The sequence below is a fragment of the Clavelina lepadiformis genome, chromosome 9, assembly GCF_947623445.1.
Source record: "Clavelina lepadiformis chromosome 9, kaClaLepa1.1, whole genome shotgun sequence".
In the NCBI taxonomy this organism is placed as follows: domain Eukaryota; kingdom Metazoa; phylum Chordata; class Ascidiacea; order Aplousobranchia; family Clavelinidae; genus Clavelina; species Clavelina lepadiformis.
Genome location: NC_135248.1, coordinates 10,378,773 through 10,393,150, shown reverse-complemented (window position 1 = coordinate 10,393,150; position 14,378 = coordinate 10,378,773). Strand labels below are relative to the sequence as shown.

At 35.2% G+C, this 14,378-nt stretch overlaps 2 protein-coding genes across 2 annotated transcripts in view; one reads left to right on the top strand and one right to left on the bottom strand.

Moving 5' to 3' along the window:
• LOC143471146 (U6 snRNA-associated Sm-like protein LSm7) overlaps positions 1-4,692 on the top strand; it is a 60,146-nt gene extending 55,454 nt beyond the window's left edge. The window contains exons 2-5 of the mRNA XM_076969524.1: positions 3,221-3,298; positions 3,472-3,556; positions 3,670-3,741; positions 3,822-4,692. Of these exons, the coding sequence (XP_076825639.1) occupies positions 3,293-3,298; positions 3,472-3,556; positions 3,670-3,741; positions 3,822-3,958 (300 nt within the window). The 5' untranslated portion in view covers positions 3,221-3,292 and the 3' untranslated portion in view covers positions 3,959-4,692. The remainder of the gene's footprint in view (positions 1-3,220; positions 3,299-3,471; positions 3,557-3,669; positions 3,742-3,821) is intronic.
• Positions 4,693-5,146: 454 nt separating this feature from the next.
• LOC143471147 (CDC42 small effector protein 2-like) lies at positions 5,147-10,474 on the bottom strand. The gene is made up of 5 exons (XM_076969525.1): positions 10,261-10,474; positions 8,779-8,849; positions 8,463-8,567; positions 7,389-7,492; positions 5,147-7,267 (listed from the first exon to the last, which is right to left on the bottom strand). The coding sequence occupies exons 2-4, from the start codon at positions 8,833-8,835 to the stop codon at positions 7,397-7,399; spliced, it is 258 nt and encodes an 85-aa protein (XP_076825640.1). The 5' UTR covers positions 8,836-8,849; positions 10,261-10,474; the 3' UTR covers positions 5,147-7,267; positions 7,389-7,396.
• Positions 10,475-14,378: the final 3,904 nt, after the last annotated feature.

The following is a 14,378-nucleotide window of genomic DNA, read 5'->3' as shown; positions in this document are numbered from 1 at the left end:
TTCCCTAAAATACCCTGAAGTTAACTATTCACAAAACAAAATTTTGAAAAAAAAGTTAAACGCAGCTGAGAAAAAGTTTATCAACAGGCCTTCACAGCACTCTGACAGTCAATAGGAGAGGTAACCACTACATGCCAGTTAGCCTACTGCTTGCTGGTATGCCAGCTACTAATAACTGGTATGCCAGTTAATGCTATAGAGCAGGGGTGGCCAGACCTGCTTCATGCTCGAGCCGCATATAACCAATTCCAGTTTTAAAAGAGCCACAACACAAAACAATAAAAAACACGAATTTATTCACTTACAACGAAGTGTACCTATTGATAAACATTAGTGCTGCGTGGTGATACTATGAGTCTCCACCTGGGCTTCACCAACTCTTTTTGCAATTATTGGTATAACCGTAACCAAGACTTAAAACTAGGTCAGCCCTGACGTACAGCTTCAATTTGACAGTTTACTTAACTACAGTGTACAAGTTAGCACAGTACTTCTGTACAATAATGTACTTTTTGGAGTGTAATCTGATTATTACAAACAATGAGTCCATTGTTACTACGTGTGATAGGACGCATTGTTTCATAATCTGATCAAACAACTCGTCTGGACCGGGAAAATGCATGTCTAATTCAACAATGCTAATTCATTAAAGAGCCGCAGTTTGGCCACCCCTGCTATAGAGTATAGATGGTACGCCAGCTACTGGCTGAAACTGGCATATTCAATCGTCTATTTGTCTCCTGACAGAGGCGAAAGCCAAGTACAGCTGATTAAAATGATCATCGGCAATCACCCGAGTTAGTGTTTCACAAACTTTTTTCTTCATTGAAACATTGTGATTTGCGAAGTTGATCGTCGTCCCCCATGGTATGGTACAGTAGGCTATGTAGTGGCGGATTAAAGGGTAACTGACTAGGCTGCAGTCGGGGGCACCGTGAGTTGAAAAACACGTAGTTATAAACAACAAAAAAGACTTAATACTGTTCTTAAAAACAGAGTTTTTGTCTGAGCTAGGTTTAAAGTTACTCTCAACAAGAAAATTAACGTCTAGTTGAGCATTTTTCTATATTTTTCCATTCGTTTGACACTGTTACGTCACTATGTGCAGTTCCATTTGTCGCACTCGGTGGTCGGACGATTCAATCCACGGACGATTCAACCCCGGACGATTCAACCCAGGACGATTCAACCCAGGACCATCGTCCGGGGGTTGAATCGTCCGTGGGTTGAATCGTCCGCGGGTTGAATCGTCCTAGGTTGAATGGTCCTGGGTTGAATCGTCCGTGGGTTGATTCGTCCGGGGTTGAATCGTCCGTGGGTTGAATCGACCTAGAACCGTCGCACTCAATTAGGTGCTGCACACATTCCAACCAAAGCTGGCACAGACCGAGAACCGAGAATGCTAGCTGGCACAGATCTTCAAAAGACAGCTAACCTTCATAACGACTCCTATGAACGTTTTGGGACGCAAGTAAATGCAGAAAAAACAAAGGTCTTCTCCAGCCTTCGTCTGGGTAAACTCTTCCAAGGACCAACTTTAACATCCATGGAACACCTCTTGAGGAAATTGCCAATTCTCCTACCTTGGAAGAATAGTTTCAAAAATACCCACATGCGAAAAAGACATCGGAAATCGGATAAAGGCAGCACACCACGCCTTTGGTTGTTTCAGCTATCTAGTCTTCAATAACCATGAATTGACCCTCCGGACAAAGTCGTTTCCGCCCTTCTTTACAACTGCTAAACTTGGAGTTGTGTCGTAAGAACTCTTAAAATTTTCCAACAATGGAAATTAAGACAAACCATGTGAGTTCGCTGGGAAACACGAGTTAGCAACGAATAGATCCTTAACCGTGTCTCATTGCCTATTGTGGAAGCCGCCATCTTCCAGTACTGGCTCAGCTGGCAGACCACATAATACGGATGGAGCTTTCCAGAGTCCCTCGAATTATGCTTTATAGTCTGTGTGGAACTTACCATTAGAAAAATACCACAAAGAAGACCGAAGTTGCGTTTCGAAGATCAACTGAAGAAGGCCTACTTTCTGACCCAAAACAACATCGATCTATACACTTGGGAGAAAGCTTCAAGAAATAGAATAGCTTGAAGAATTGCCGCACAATACGGTACTATGTTCTTCGATTAGAAGAGAAAGCATGAGGAAGAAGACAAAATAAAAAATTGTAAGGAGCGACTTCAACAATCTTCAATCCCCTAGCTCTTCCGTGCCACCTATGCTCACAACTCTTTCAACGTCGCTTGGGGCTGCAGGGCTATATTTGGCATCGGCACCACCACAAAAAACTGAATATTTAACTTAAATAACTATGCTTGGACTACTAGCAGAAGCCGACGACGACCGTAAATATCGTCATTTCATCACGGTCCCTCTGACTTGTGCTTGCTATGCTGTGCGATATGTGCGTCACACAAAATCAAACATACCATGTGCTATCCGAGACAAATACCTCAGTCACTATTTGGTATCCAAGACACATGTTACCAATTCCACTAGGTATCCGTGACATATGCCACACATAATACTAAATAATATCCCAGACACATGCCACCAATACGGCTAGGCATCCAGGACACATGCCTCGAGTCAGATGGTCTGTTACGGTTACGGTTCTGCCTCCAGTTACAACTGCTATTGCAGACACACGCAAACGAATGGTTGGTGAGCGAAGCACCACATCGTGGTTGTCGTTGCTGACAGTTAGGCTCAATAGCAGGTTACAATCTTACTGCTCATTATTCCGTTATGTTATAAAAGGTAAAAGAAAAAAACAGTTTGATCAGTTGATGAAGACTCGATTGGATTGTAGCCTAGGTATATTATTACGTGTGTGGACAGCACATAACTAACTGCATATACAACAACACATGACATGACTGTATGATTGATTTCGTAATTTTTAATGAAAACTATTGCATTAATAAAAGTAGAGAAACGTATAGCCTATATAAACGTTTGTTATCAGTTGGTCATTGCAATTTACTAACTATAGGTGGGTCTTATAGTATACAAGTGCACAATTGTAAAATCATATGCTTAGGCCTTAGGCTGCGTGTCCTACTTATGATGAAATAGTCACTCTCATAAAAATATGCACAATTTTTTCACACTTCACTTTTCCTCATTTTACCCTTAAAATTGATTATAAAAGTTTAACTTTAGAAACTGTTGTTAAAGACTGACTGAAAGAGGTTTGTCATCCAGGAATTGTTGCAGTCCAGTTAAAGTGTTTGACTCGCTAGATAAATCAGCTATTCTGTGGATATTGGTGTGATGTCGGTGAGCATTTCTATCTATGATAATGGTACTCTTTCGGGTGAAAGAAATAAAAATTTTTACTATAATACTCTGGTTAGTTAGTGTCTGATTAATTAATTATCGATAAAGTTGTTAATCAGCTTTGAATTGATAGCTAATCTACTTTGGCCTACCATTTTATTTGAATTTTACAGGAGAAAAAGAAAAAGGAAAGTATATTAGATTTGTCAAAATATTTAGATCGACCGATTCGAGTAAAATTTCATGGTGGCCGAGAAGGTATGATTGTATTTTCTGTGTTATAATCTCTTTGTATGTTTTCAGTTTGTACGAAGAGGTGATTAGGTCATATCTTTACCAAATCTTTTATCTATTCATTCATATTCTTTCAGCAAGTGGCATTTTGAAAGGCTTTGATCCACTTCTGAATCTCGTGCTGGACAGTACTACTGAAACTTTAAGAGGTAATTTCCTTTTAATATAACTTGGTCTGGTAACAACCAGCACTGGTTAAATGTGTTAAATTAAAATATAATTTTTCTAGACCCAGATGATCCATACAAATTAAGTGAAGACACAAGAGCATTGGGCCTAACTGTATGCAGGGGAACATCGGTGGTACTCATCTGCCCTCAGGATGGAATGGAAGAAATACCAAACCCTTTCGTGCAACACTCATAATTACGTCTATGTATATAGGGTATTAACCCCTAGAAGGTGTTTAAGACCCTGTAATATCACAAAAATGCCATTCTGGTGGAATTTTTTTAGATGATGAACCAAAAAAAGACTTATTTTAAGCTTTCTTCTTCCGCTCTCCTTGAGATGGTGAACATAAAATCAGCATCAACAACACAAAGATTTTTATGTGCATTTTTAGATAATTCCTTTTGTCCTTAAATTAGAATAAAATTTTTGTAACTGCATTGATAGTTCATCAAAAACTGTTTTGTTGCTTTATTTTGTACTTGTCTGTTTTCACGAACTCCTCTATTTGTAATTAACTCATTTCACTTAGCATTTAAAGCTATTCAACTGCTTATTGTTCGACAAGTTCAAACGAAACACATTCTTTTCTTCGTCGTCAATCATATTTTCTAATCCTGTGGAAAACATGGGGCATGATTGGTGGACAGGGATAAACTTAGTGTGCAGCAAATTTTCATTAACAGCCAAGTAGCTACTTATTTTACCACATCTTGATGCTTCATTATTTTTTGTCTTACAACTTCAAGATATTATTATCGTTTAAAAATCATTGAAACATTCACGGAATGATTATTGCTGCTATTTGTGCAATTAACCTGACCTTTTTAATGTAATTATTTAATTTAGACTAATGGCTAACGAAAACTTGGCTTACGAAAAAAATTTAGGTATGATGTTACTTGTGCAAATAAAAAGTTTGGATCTTCTCAGTTTCTCACAAACACGCAAAATAATCTGTGATTTTTTCAAAACTTTACTATAAACCCCAACTTTTTTTAAATGAAAAACAAATAATTCACCATTTGGTCAAAGGATTTGGGTTTTAAAACAGTTTCACTATGGCTCTTGTTTAGGATAGTTATTCTTTTTGTTTCTGCAACAAAAACAAATTTTGAGAAACTATGGAGATTTAATGTACAAGTTTTGTGAACATACTTCGGTAACAAAGACTAAGTTATTTTAAAATTAAGTGTAATGGTAGTTTGTGTGGTAAAAATGTATTCTGCACAAACGTGAGTAGACCCAGTGACTTTAGCTAGCTTTGTAGGAAACAGTTGAAGTTGGTAAATATATTAGCACATATTGACTGCTGAATCCACAACATCAGACAACTTGCAAGAGTTTCTTTTTACCAGGGTGCAAAATAAACACAAATGTTACTAATAAGCAAGTAAGGTTTATTTTGTTGTCATTAAGCAAAATATTCCGAGTAACTGAGCAAGGTTGCCGTTAAATACGCTTTGTGTTATATATAACAATTTGGAAAAACGGATATTTTTGCCAAATGTGTGTTTTAATAGAACAAAAAATACTCATGAATAATGCTCCAATGAACATGCCCTTCCTACTGCACGTTTTGTAAAATACACTTTGAATCTCTTCTCGTGAAATAAGCAGAAAATTGGAATAAATTTAACTTTGAATGGGCGGATGAATAATTTCAGTGCGTGAATATAGTCAATGAGTGAACGATTAGAAAAACAAGAATGCAGTAATATGTCAATTCTTACAGCATAATATTGTGAACAAAGGCATATACTATATATAAAATATGCATATAAAATACATACGCATATACATATACAAAGGCATATTTAACCAAACTAGGCTTTGTAATGAGTGCGAAGTTTAAACAAACTACACCAAAGGTGATAATAACAATAAAGATGGCATTATGTATTTACAAGTTAAAAAAACAATAATAGAAATTATCTAAATTAATAGGGCCAATTAGTAAATAATTTGACAGACTGAAACATGACTTAGGCTTGATCTATCAGATACTGTGAAGATTCTCAAAGGCCCAGGATAATAAGGAAAATGCGATAACAATCAAGCAAAAACCCTGCCTTAATGCACATAAAACGAAAGAAATAAACAACCTTTGTTAAAACAAGTAAAAAACACACCGAAAAAGTTCAACACAATGTGCTAGCATGAAAAAGCTTCAATTTCAAAAGGCTTTGGAATTTCAATTTAGGTGGTTATATAACAACATGTTTTAACTTGAATGACACCAACAAGTCTTAGTGTTGATTTATCTCAGACTGCTTTGTAATGACTGGGATTGATTAAATATTTAATGACTATTAAGAACACTTTCGGTAATTGGAATATAAACATCACAGTTTATCATGGATAAACAATATGAACAAATTTGTTCTCTTTTCTAACGAAATATTGTGCTGGAATTGGTACCAGATCACAACGCCATCATTCCTCGTTGTCATTTGTTTTTAACAGAATCTGGAAAGTTACTGTAATTCCTATTAAAGGCAAAAAAGATAATGAAACAAGTCCGGAAAATTAGAGTTGGTAAATTGCCGACTTTATAAATAAAATAAGGCAATTTTATTCATTGACTTATCAACAGGGGAAGGATTAGCTGAATTAATAACTAAAATAAGCAAGAAGCAATTTTTCCCTAAACAATTGACAACGATGTCAGAGAGACTTATTCAAATGCTTGTATTAATCGGCGTACAACTTTTAGGCAGTCTATTATGTGCAACACACTCTGCTCTTAATATAAAGTGGAGTGTGCTTTACTAAGTAGGAAGAAATGTAGTGCATAGATTACCACACTTTTAAAATGAATGATGGTCATAGACTCATAGTAGTCGTCACATTTGATTGAAGATAGCAAGTGAACAAGCATTCTCCGACAAAAAACTGGCTGCGATTGTGTATGCATCCCAAAACACTGCTATTTAATTTACATGGCAGAAAAAGCGTCACATAAATACCCTTTTGGTGCTTTATTCTGCTATTGAGATAAAGATAGATTTAGTTTATTTGATGCTTTGCTGTTGGCAGCTGATTGCCAGTAAGCACCAAACTGAAGAATTTTTCGTTCATATCTGCAGTTGGTTTATGATGTAAAGAACAAGGTAGTGAAAAAATAACTGAAGCCTAACCATCACTTTACATGCGTAAATTTTTTAGAAAAACATACTGTGTCATTGCTATACAATACAATTCACATTTAACGATAATATGTTAATACTAAAACGAAAGGAATACAAGAATACCCAAAATAAATCGGCAAAAACTTTAAAGGCACAATACCAATGCCTTGAAATATTGAAAAAGCCTTCTTGAAATAGGAAACTGGTGAACTTGCATTTCAGAAGGTCAATAAAACGTTTCTATATTGCACGTTTCTCAACAAAGTTTTTTGCCTCTGTGCTTGTCACAATGGCTTCTCTGCCAGTTAATAATAGTAGTAAAATTGATGAAAAAGACTTTCCATATAATAAACAGCAACGCAGATAAAAAATTCTGAAACATAAATCACAAAACATTGCTAAAAACTACATTTTCAGTTAAAGTTTAGTTTACAAAACGAACAGAAGCAAACATATATCCATGGTTAAATGAAATGCATTTAATTTTTGATCACCTTGGATACTAAGAAGCATCTTTTACAACGTCTGTTAACGTCCTTTCCACTTTAACTTCTGTACTAAATTCATAACCGCCTTTGCTTTTCATATTTTCTTGAACCTGGAAAGATAAGCGAAAGTAAACGATAAAACGAAGTACGAATACAAACAACACTTTAAACAAAATGTAGTTCAATGGATGTTTAGCATGATAAACAGCGGAAGGTAATTCTCTGTTAAGTATGACAAGGGTGACTTTAGCTACACATACTGTAGTGTAGTGCGACAGGGCACGTGTTTACTGCTTTGATGATTGACTAATATAGGCATTTTGCATTGGATTGCGTCACAGACATAAGGCCAAAACGTGATCTAAATATAGTTCAACTTTCGAGAGAATTTTTTTGCCCCAATGTATGCAACCTAGTGCACAATCCAAAACTAAAATGAAAGCTATGGGTAATATGAAGGGTAACTAAATATGTAATAAAATTCATCAACGTAATGTGTGTTTTGTAATAACCTGCTGTCACAAACAAGTTTAACAACTAATATCTGCAAATTGTAAGTCAGTCATAGCCCAATTAAGGCAGGGTTTGTCGTCCTGTCTGTAACTGAATATTATTTAAACAATTAAATGGTGTAACTTGATATTATCCAATGGTATAAACATTGAATAGGGCTATGCACAACACAATATCTGAACATCGTGAGTGATGACGTAATACTCCCTTCCTGTTAATTAAAATGCAATTGACATCAAAATTATAATGTGCAAAATTGACATCGGCACCCTCGCCGTTAAATGACTCATCAATCCGATGAAGTTGGTTCGATTAGACGTTTTTGACTTCTGCTGTTGAAGGGCTATTACTAACATGATGACTATAATATTTTTTAAATCACTTGTTTCAAGATTGGCTATGTTTGTTGTTGTGCTGATCTTGCATATAGCACCTATATCAGGAGATCTTTGTGTGATTTATGTGGCAATTGAGGACATAGTTCACATACACAAAGCAAGTTATGATTTCAAGCTGTTACACAACCTGAAATTATGTTATTGTTTGATAAGTGTATAATATACTTACTGTGTTTCCACCGGATTCACCAGAACCAATGTGATTTAAATGTTGGAAGTTAGCAGGTGCTCCTATCATGCTTGGGTCTAATTTAACTCTTCTTGGTTTACGTTTCTGTAAACATCGCATAAAATCATGAAGCGTGACCAAACAGATATTATGTGACTTAACATTATCAAATTTAACTTCGAATTAAGCATCATTACATTGCTCACACCGAGTACAAAAACAGTTCTTAAGCCTCTTGAATAATCAACATCTTACTTGCACAAGTAGAATTATATTTTCTTCAAATTACAACAAGTAATACACAAGTCTAACTCACATTTGATGATCCACTGCTGGACATGCAGCAAGAAAAACAAACCCACACTTCTGCCATACTGCACTGGAAATCTAGTCCGCAAAAACAAGTAGTCATTAAAAATTATTATATTAATTATACATACTATGCAATCAAGACTATATCTATATAGTAGAATTTGACTAAGTCGCCACCTCACGGGAAAGGGCAATTTAGGAAAGCAAAACATTAATATGCACAGGCCCACACAAACTTGAGGACTCTCTATTTATACGGAAACTGAAGATTAGAAAAATGCACAAAGGAAATAAGTTTTGGGTTGCTGTACAATAATGCAATGCTTAATTAAACTTTCAAAATGCAATACTGTTCAAAATTAAAGCTCTTTCCTATCACACTGATAAAAGTAGTGTAAAGTGACGCAATAGTGTGTCCGTTAATACACATTGTCATGTACAATGGGGTTATATTAGTTCAACAACAAAATCAGATAGCAGAGATCTGACTAACTTAGGCGAATTATACCACTCATAATTAGCAAAATCAGTTGTAATTTAAGCAAGTAAACTAGTGAGACAAAAACAAGTCAGCCAAACTTGTTAATAGAAAAAGCAATAGGATCTCACCCAGGACCAATCCATATGCAGCGACTTACGCCACTTAGGCAAGTTCTACTGATATCATAATTATCAACTAACCATTATCCACATTAAGTAAGCCAAAAACCGTGACAGAGAACATTTTAAATGAGCAGTGCATGAAAGATGTTTCAGGCACTACAAACTTAGTCTGGATAGATTGTAGATTATACTAACAACACAGGACAGTTAAAATGTTATAACAATATCATTGTTATAAAGCAATATCTAAGGTATCATCATATATATATATAACATAAGTCTTGGTTTATTGATTGAACTATCATGATGCTTGGTAAAACAAATATAGAAGATTCATATAATTATCAAAACAAAAATGTGATTAGTTGATTATTAGGATTTGTCCATCGTCTTTATATTGAGTACATAATATGTATATATATGATATTATGATGTACAGTATATAAAAAACATTGAATTTCCCTCATTACACACACACTTCATAATTATATATCAAACCTTAACATAACTTGTCTAGTCAATAAATTATTAAAAATTAATTTATAAATTATGATTATTATATAATATAAATTAGCATAAATGCTTAATATAAATTTTTTGGTTGTCCCTGAAAAAAGCACTAGGCCTATGAGTTATCAATCCTTCAAATAAAAAAGCATTGAATTTTCGGTGGCTGTTTAATTGTGTTTTAACAGACGTTTTGTTTAGAAAAGTAAAGTTACTCCAAGTTATCGAAAATCTTGAATTAAACAGTTAATTATTTCAGTTAATGAGCATAATTAATGAATTAATGTTCGACAACAAATGATACTTAAAACAGCACAAAAAATCTGGCCTTGCTGACTGTAACACTGCAACAATTCCAATTCAGATAAACACAAACCTGATAAGCAGTATTGTGTCAAAAGAAGCCAAGGACTTCTTTCTTGCCTTGAGCCTTTGTATATATTCCCTACAAGCAGTAACTTTACTTTCTGAGGTAATCGGTTCTGCAGATTTTATCAACCAGCTATCATTTATGTACAGTAATATATGCAGTAAATACTGATTATCTAGTACACAACCATCTGAAAAATATATTTACTAAAAATGTTTTCAAATTATGCAAACTCTTCAAGGAGCCAAGTTGAGCAAGAATATTGCAGTAAAACACTAAGAATTAAGAAACTTTAGCTCTAAAATAAACACATCTTATTATTTCACAAAAAAATGCTTTAGTTTAGTGGCAAACAAGCGAAGGACTTAGGGGGTGAAGTATCTTATAATGAACATCAATTGCTAAACAAGCTCATATTCCCATGAGCCAAGTGGCAATACTTTCTTTAAAAAGAAATCATCCATACATCATAAGATTCTGTATATATAACCATGTATTAAAAAGTTACCTTTGGTATGGTAACAATATAAGTAGATTTATGATTAAGTTGAGGTGCATCAAAACCTTATAAATACCAGGGTTGCTTGAATCACATATGATTGTAGAAGCAAAACAGTCAACATAATAAAAAAGAAGTCATTCTTGCGATCTTACTGGTCCAAGTAAACTTTAGTGAAGCTGATCATAGTAGTGGTCTTAGTCAGGGGTGTCTAAACTACGGCCCGCGGGCCAACAGCGGCCCGGCATCTGTTTATTATTGGCTCGCTGGCATCAGCGAGCTCAAACGTAACTTCGTACCAAAGATAAAGAAATACGAAACAAAATCTGGAAGTTTAAGTCTAACAAACTTTATTTCAATATGGTTTACATAAAACTGTTCAACATCAAACTATTCAGGTGCAAATTAATTATGTTTCGAAGCATTTAGTGGTAATTATTAACTTGCATTCATTAATTGTAAGGTGACCTAAGTTACGATACGCTAGTGAGCAGATATTGTGTAAAAATTTAAAAAATTTGTATCACAAGAACTTTACAATGCTGTAATTTCTTATGGTCCCGCCTCTAACGAGACCTTTCAGTGCCTGTACATTACAGTTAACTGGTAAGCGCTGTTATGTGTTACATCAAACATAACAGAACCAAAGGAACTTTTCGAATGCACATACATAAAGCAAAAATCTTTATTGTTCCATAACTCAAAATATCATGAGAACCAGCATGACTGACAAGCATTTATGTCTCACCTTCGCATTGCTGCTCCCACGAAGAACGTTGAAATATTGCCATCCTTTATCTGCTCATTATGCATTTTATTACATTTATTCTTCAATGGCTTTTCATCTTATATAGCGCTGGGCGTGTAAACAATTGTGGTACCTGTTAGAGTTGTAGGGGCAAGCGAGTCGCTACAGTTGTGTGACTTTTTCTTGCTTTGGACGATATTTTTATCAGCTTATTATTTAACATTTTTAATTAGGAATCAATTTTGCCGCCAATGCCTTTGTTCATGGTCTTTACGATATTTAGTGCGTTGTAGTCAAAGCAGCGATCTTTACATATAGTGAGTGGCCCGGACACTGGTTAACTTTTTAGCACATGGTGCTCACTGAAAAAAGTTTGGACAACCCTGGTCTACGTGATTCAAGCAAAGCCTAATAATGGAAGTGTCCAAGTTATGGCCCATAAAACTAGTTCCTGCAATCTGCAGCACCCAACAACTTTGCTTATGATATAACCAACTTTGTCAAGTTCAATGATCAAAGCAGTCAATAATTTGGGCAGGACTCATTTACAGAAAGAGGGAAGTAAGGAATATTACCAATACTAATCTGAAGAATGTTAGAAATTATGAAGTTATAATTTAGTCTTAATATTCAAACAATAATCCACATAAACTGCAATGTATAGGGTAAATTCTTAACAAGTTGGTTAAACAAAGATATATTGTACTGAAAAGGCAATATTATAATAGACAATTGCAAACATGCCATGAAAATAGTATAACATATATAATAAACGATGACTTAAGATGAACTTTGTCCAATTGCATGAATGTTAGACCTAACGTTTTGCGAACTTTGTCCAGTTCAACTTTTAACAGTGTGTGGTGAAGCATGTCCCCATTTAATTGGCTGTCAGATTACTTTATATATTATATAACTCCAAATGTTATTGTCTCAACGCAGCGGGAAGTGCGTGATTAGACAATAAATAGAAAATAGTGAAAAACTACTGATTGATTAAATGAATGATGTATAGAAAAGCAGGTGCTCAGTGGGAATCCATTCAGTAGAATTCTGGGCACACAAGGCAAAAACTAGGTGCCATGCCAATACAGTAGTTAACATTAGACATTGGGTGTATATTTTAACAAACTTCCGGAAAACCGTGTATTGACGCGTGGTGAGGCTCGAGGTGGATAAGACACAAACTTTTTCAGCTTTATGTCTGTAATTAATGTTTATTCAATAACAAACAGAAACAGTGCCCTACTAATCAAAATAAAAATATCCAACATGCTTTCGTATTTGAAATAAAATCCATGTGCTTAGTCAGTCCAATCAGGACTTGCCTTGTAGCTATGTCAGCACATAGCTGCTTGGTGCTTAGCACCAAATAAAAAATTACAATTTAGCTTTCACTTAACATAAATCTCAATTTTATTTTCAATCTGTTCTCAAAATATTTAAAATAACGTTATTCAGCTTTAATCTCTCAGCTTCGTCATTAAATCATCCTCCATTTTACTTAAACTTGTAGTAATGTGGGGGGAAACAACTCAATCACATTGCATAATGCATAGATGCCTAACTTTCTCAATTCCAGTGTGAATCTTTACATAAATTGGGAATTTCCTTAATTTAAGAAAAAGTTGTACCACTTATTGTTGTGATGTACATTAAATATGGTTTTCTCGCAAATTTAAAATTCATGTAAAAACGGCGGTAAGAGATAATGAAAAGGAATCACAGTTTATATCACGTGACCTGATCTGACCATAAGATTTTAAGAGTCACGTTTACAGATAACCAAAATTACAATAACGATTAAAGTTTTATTGTTACCGTTATTGTCACGCACTAATTGGAAGAAATTAATTGCGTGACTTATAATAATAATACTTGAAAGACAACAAAACAAGCACACAAAAAGACAAAAACAAAACCTGGGGCTTAATAGCGAGTTCTAGACTGAAACTACCCAGACAACTTCTTTCTTCTGGCGCAAGGCCTGCCGCTGACGGCTCATGCATCATGTTGTATTGTACTGAAAGTGGCATTGTAACCAAAGGCAATGTCTCCAGTGCAAACAATGCAATAGTAACTGAATAAACGTGCCCTGTTTCGCGGTAGGTTGGTCGCTTTACAATTGGCATCATAACTTAAATCTCCTATTGCGATAATCGAGAAAACCTTGAGATAAAAGCTACATACAACACCAAGACCTCATTTTTCTGTGTGGAAATGCTTAGACATGTGATTGAGTTTAAACAATTAAAGGTTAATCATTTGAGCTAATGAATTATTTTAGTATCATCCAAGCGAGCACATAGATAGCAACAATGACGTTCTTGTAGTATGAAAGCCTCTCGCTTCTCATGCGTGTGCTAGTGTGATCATTCACGTGACGCACCAGTAAGGGCATAATTGTTCATCTGTAATTGCGAGTTTACTAACAAGTAGCGGCCAGCGAGTAATGAAACCATCCGTTACAATTCAACCACCCATACACCACTTAATGTCAAACTTTTGTTAGTTGCCCCGATGCAAATGTGACAAAAAAGTCAAGATCCAAGACAACAGGTCGTGATTAAAAGCCATTGCTTAATTACCATAAGGAGAAGCAAAATCCCAGGGCAGAAAATGCCGCCCTACACAGCCGCCTATGGCATAATGTGTGTATTTCCTTGGCGAAGAAAAAGTTTTACCTGTGTGACGTCATATTTGCGGCATGTCTCAAATCGTATATCATTTCAACTTGTTTTCAGGGGGATTTTTGCAAAGTACACATTATACAGTTTACTAAACTTGACATGCTTGATGTGAATACCATCATAGATATAAAAACACTTTACCAAAAATCGGGTGGAAAAACATAAATCACAAGAACAAAACTAGTGC

Coding starts and splice junctions, on each gene's coding strand:
- LOC143471147 (XM_076969525.1), bottom strand. CDS start 8,835: ATGGCAGAAGTGTGGGTTTGTTTTTCTTGCTGCATGTCCAGCAGTGGA. Junction 8,568..8,778: donor CCAGCAGTGGATCATCAAAT/GTGAGTTAGACT, acceptor CGATGTTTACAG/AAACGTAAACCAAGAAGAGT. Junction 7,493..8,462: donor GTGAATCCGGTGGAAACACA/GTAAGTATATTA, acceptor TTATCTTTCCAG/GTTCAAGAAAATATGAAAAG.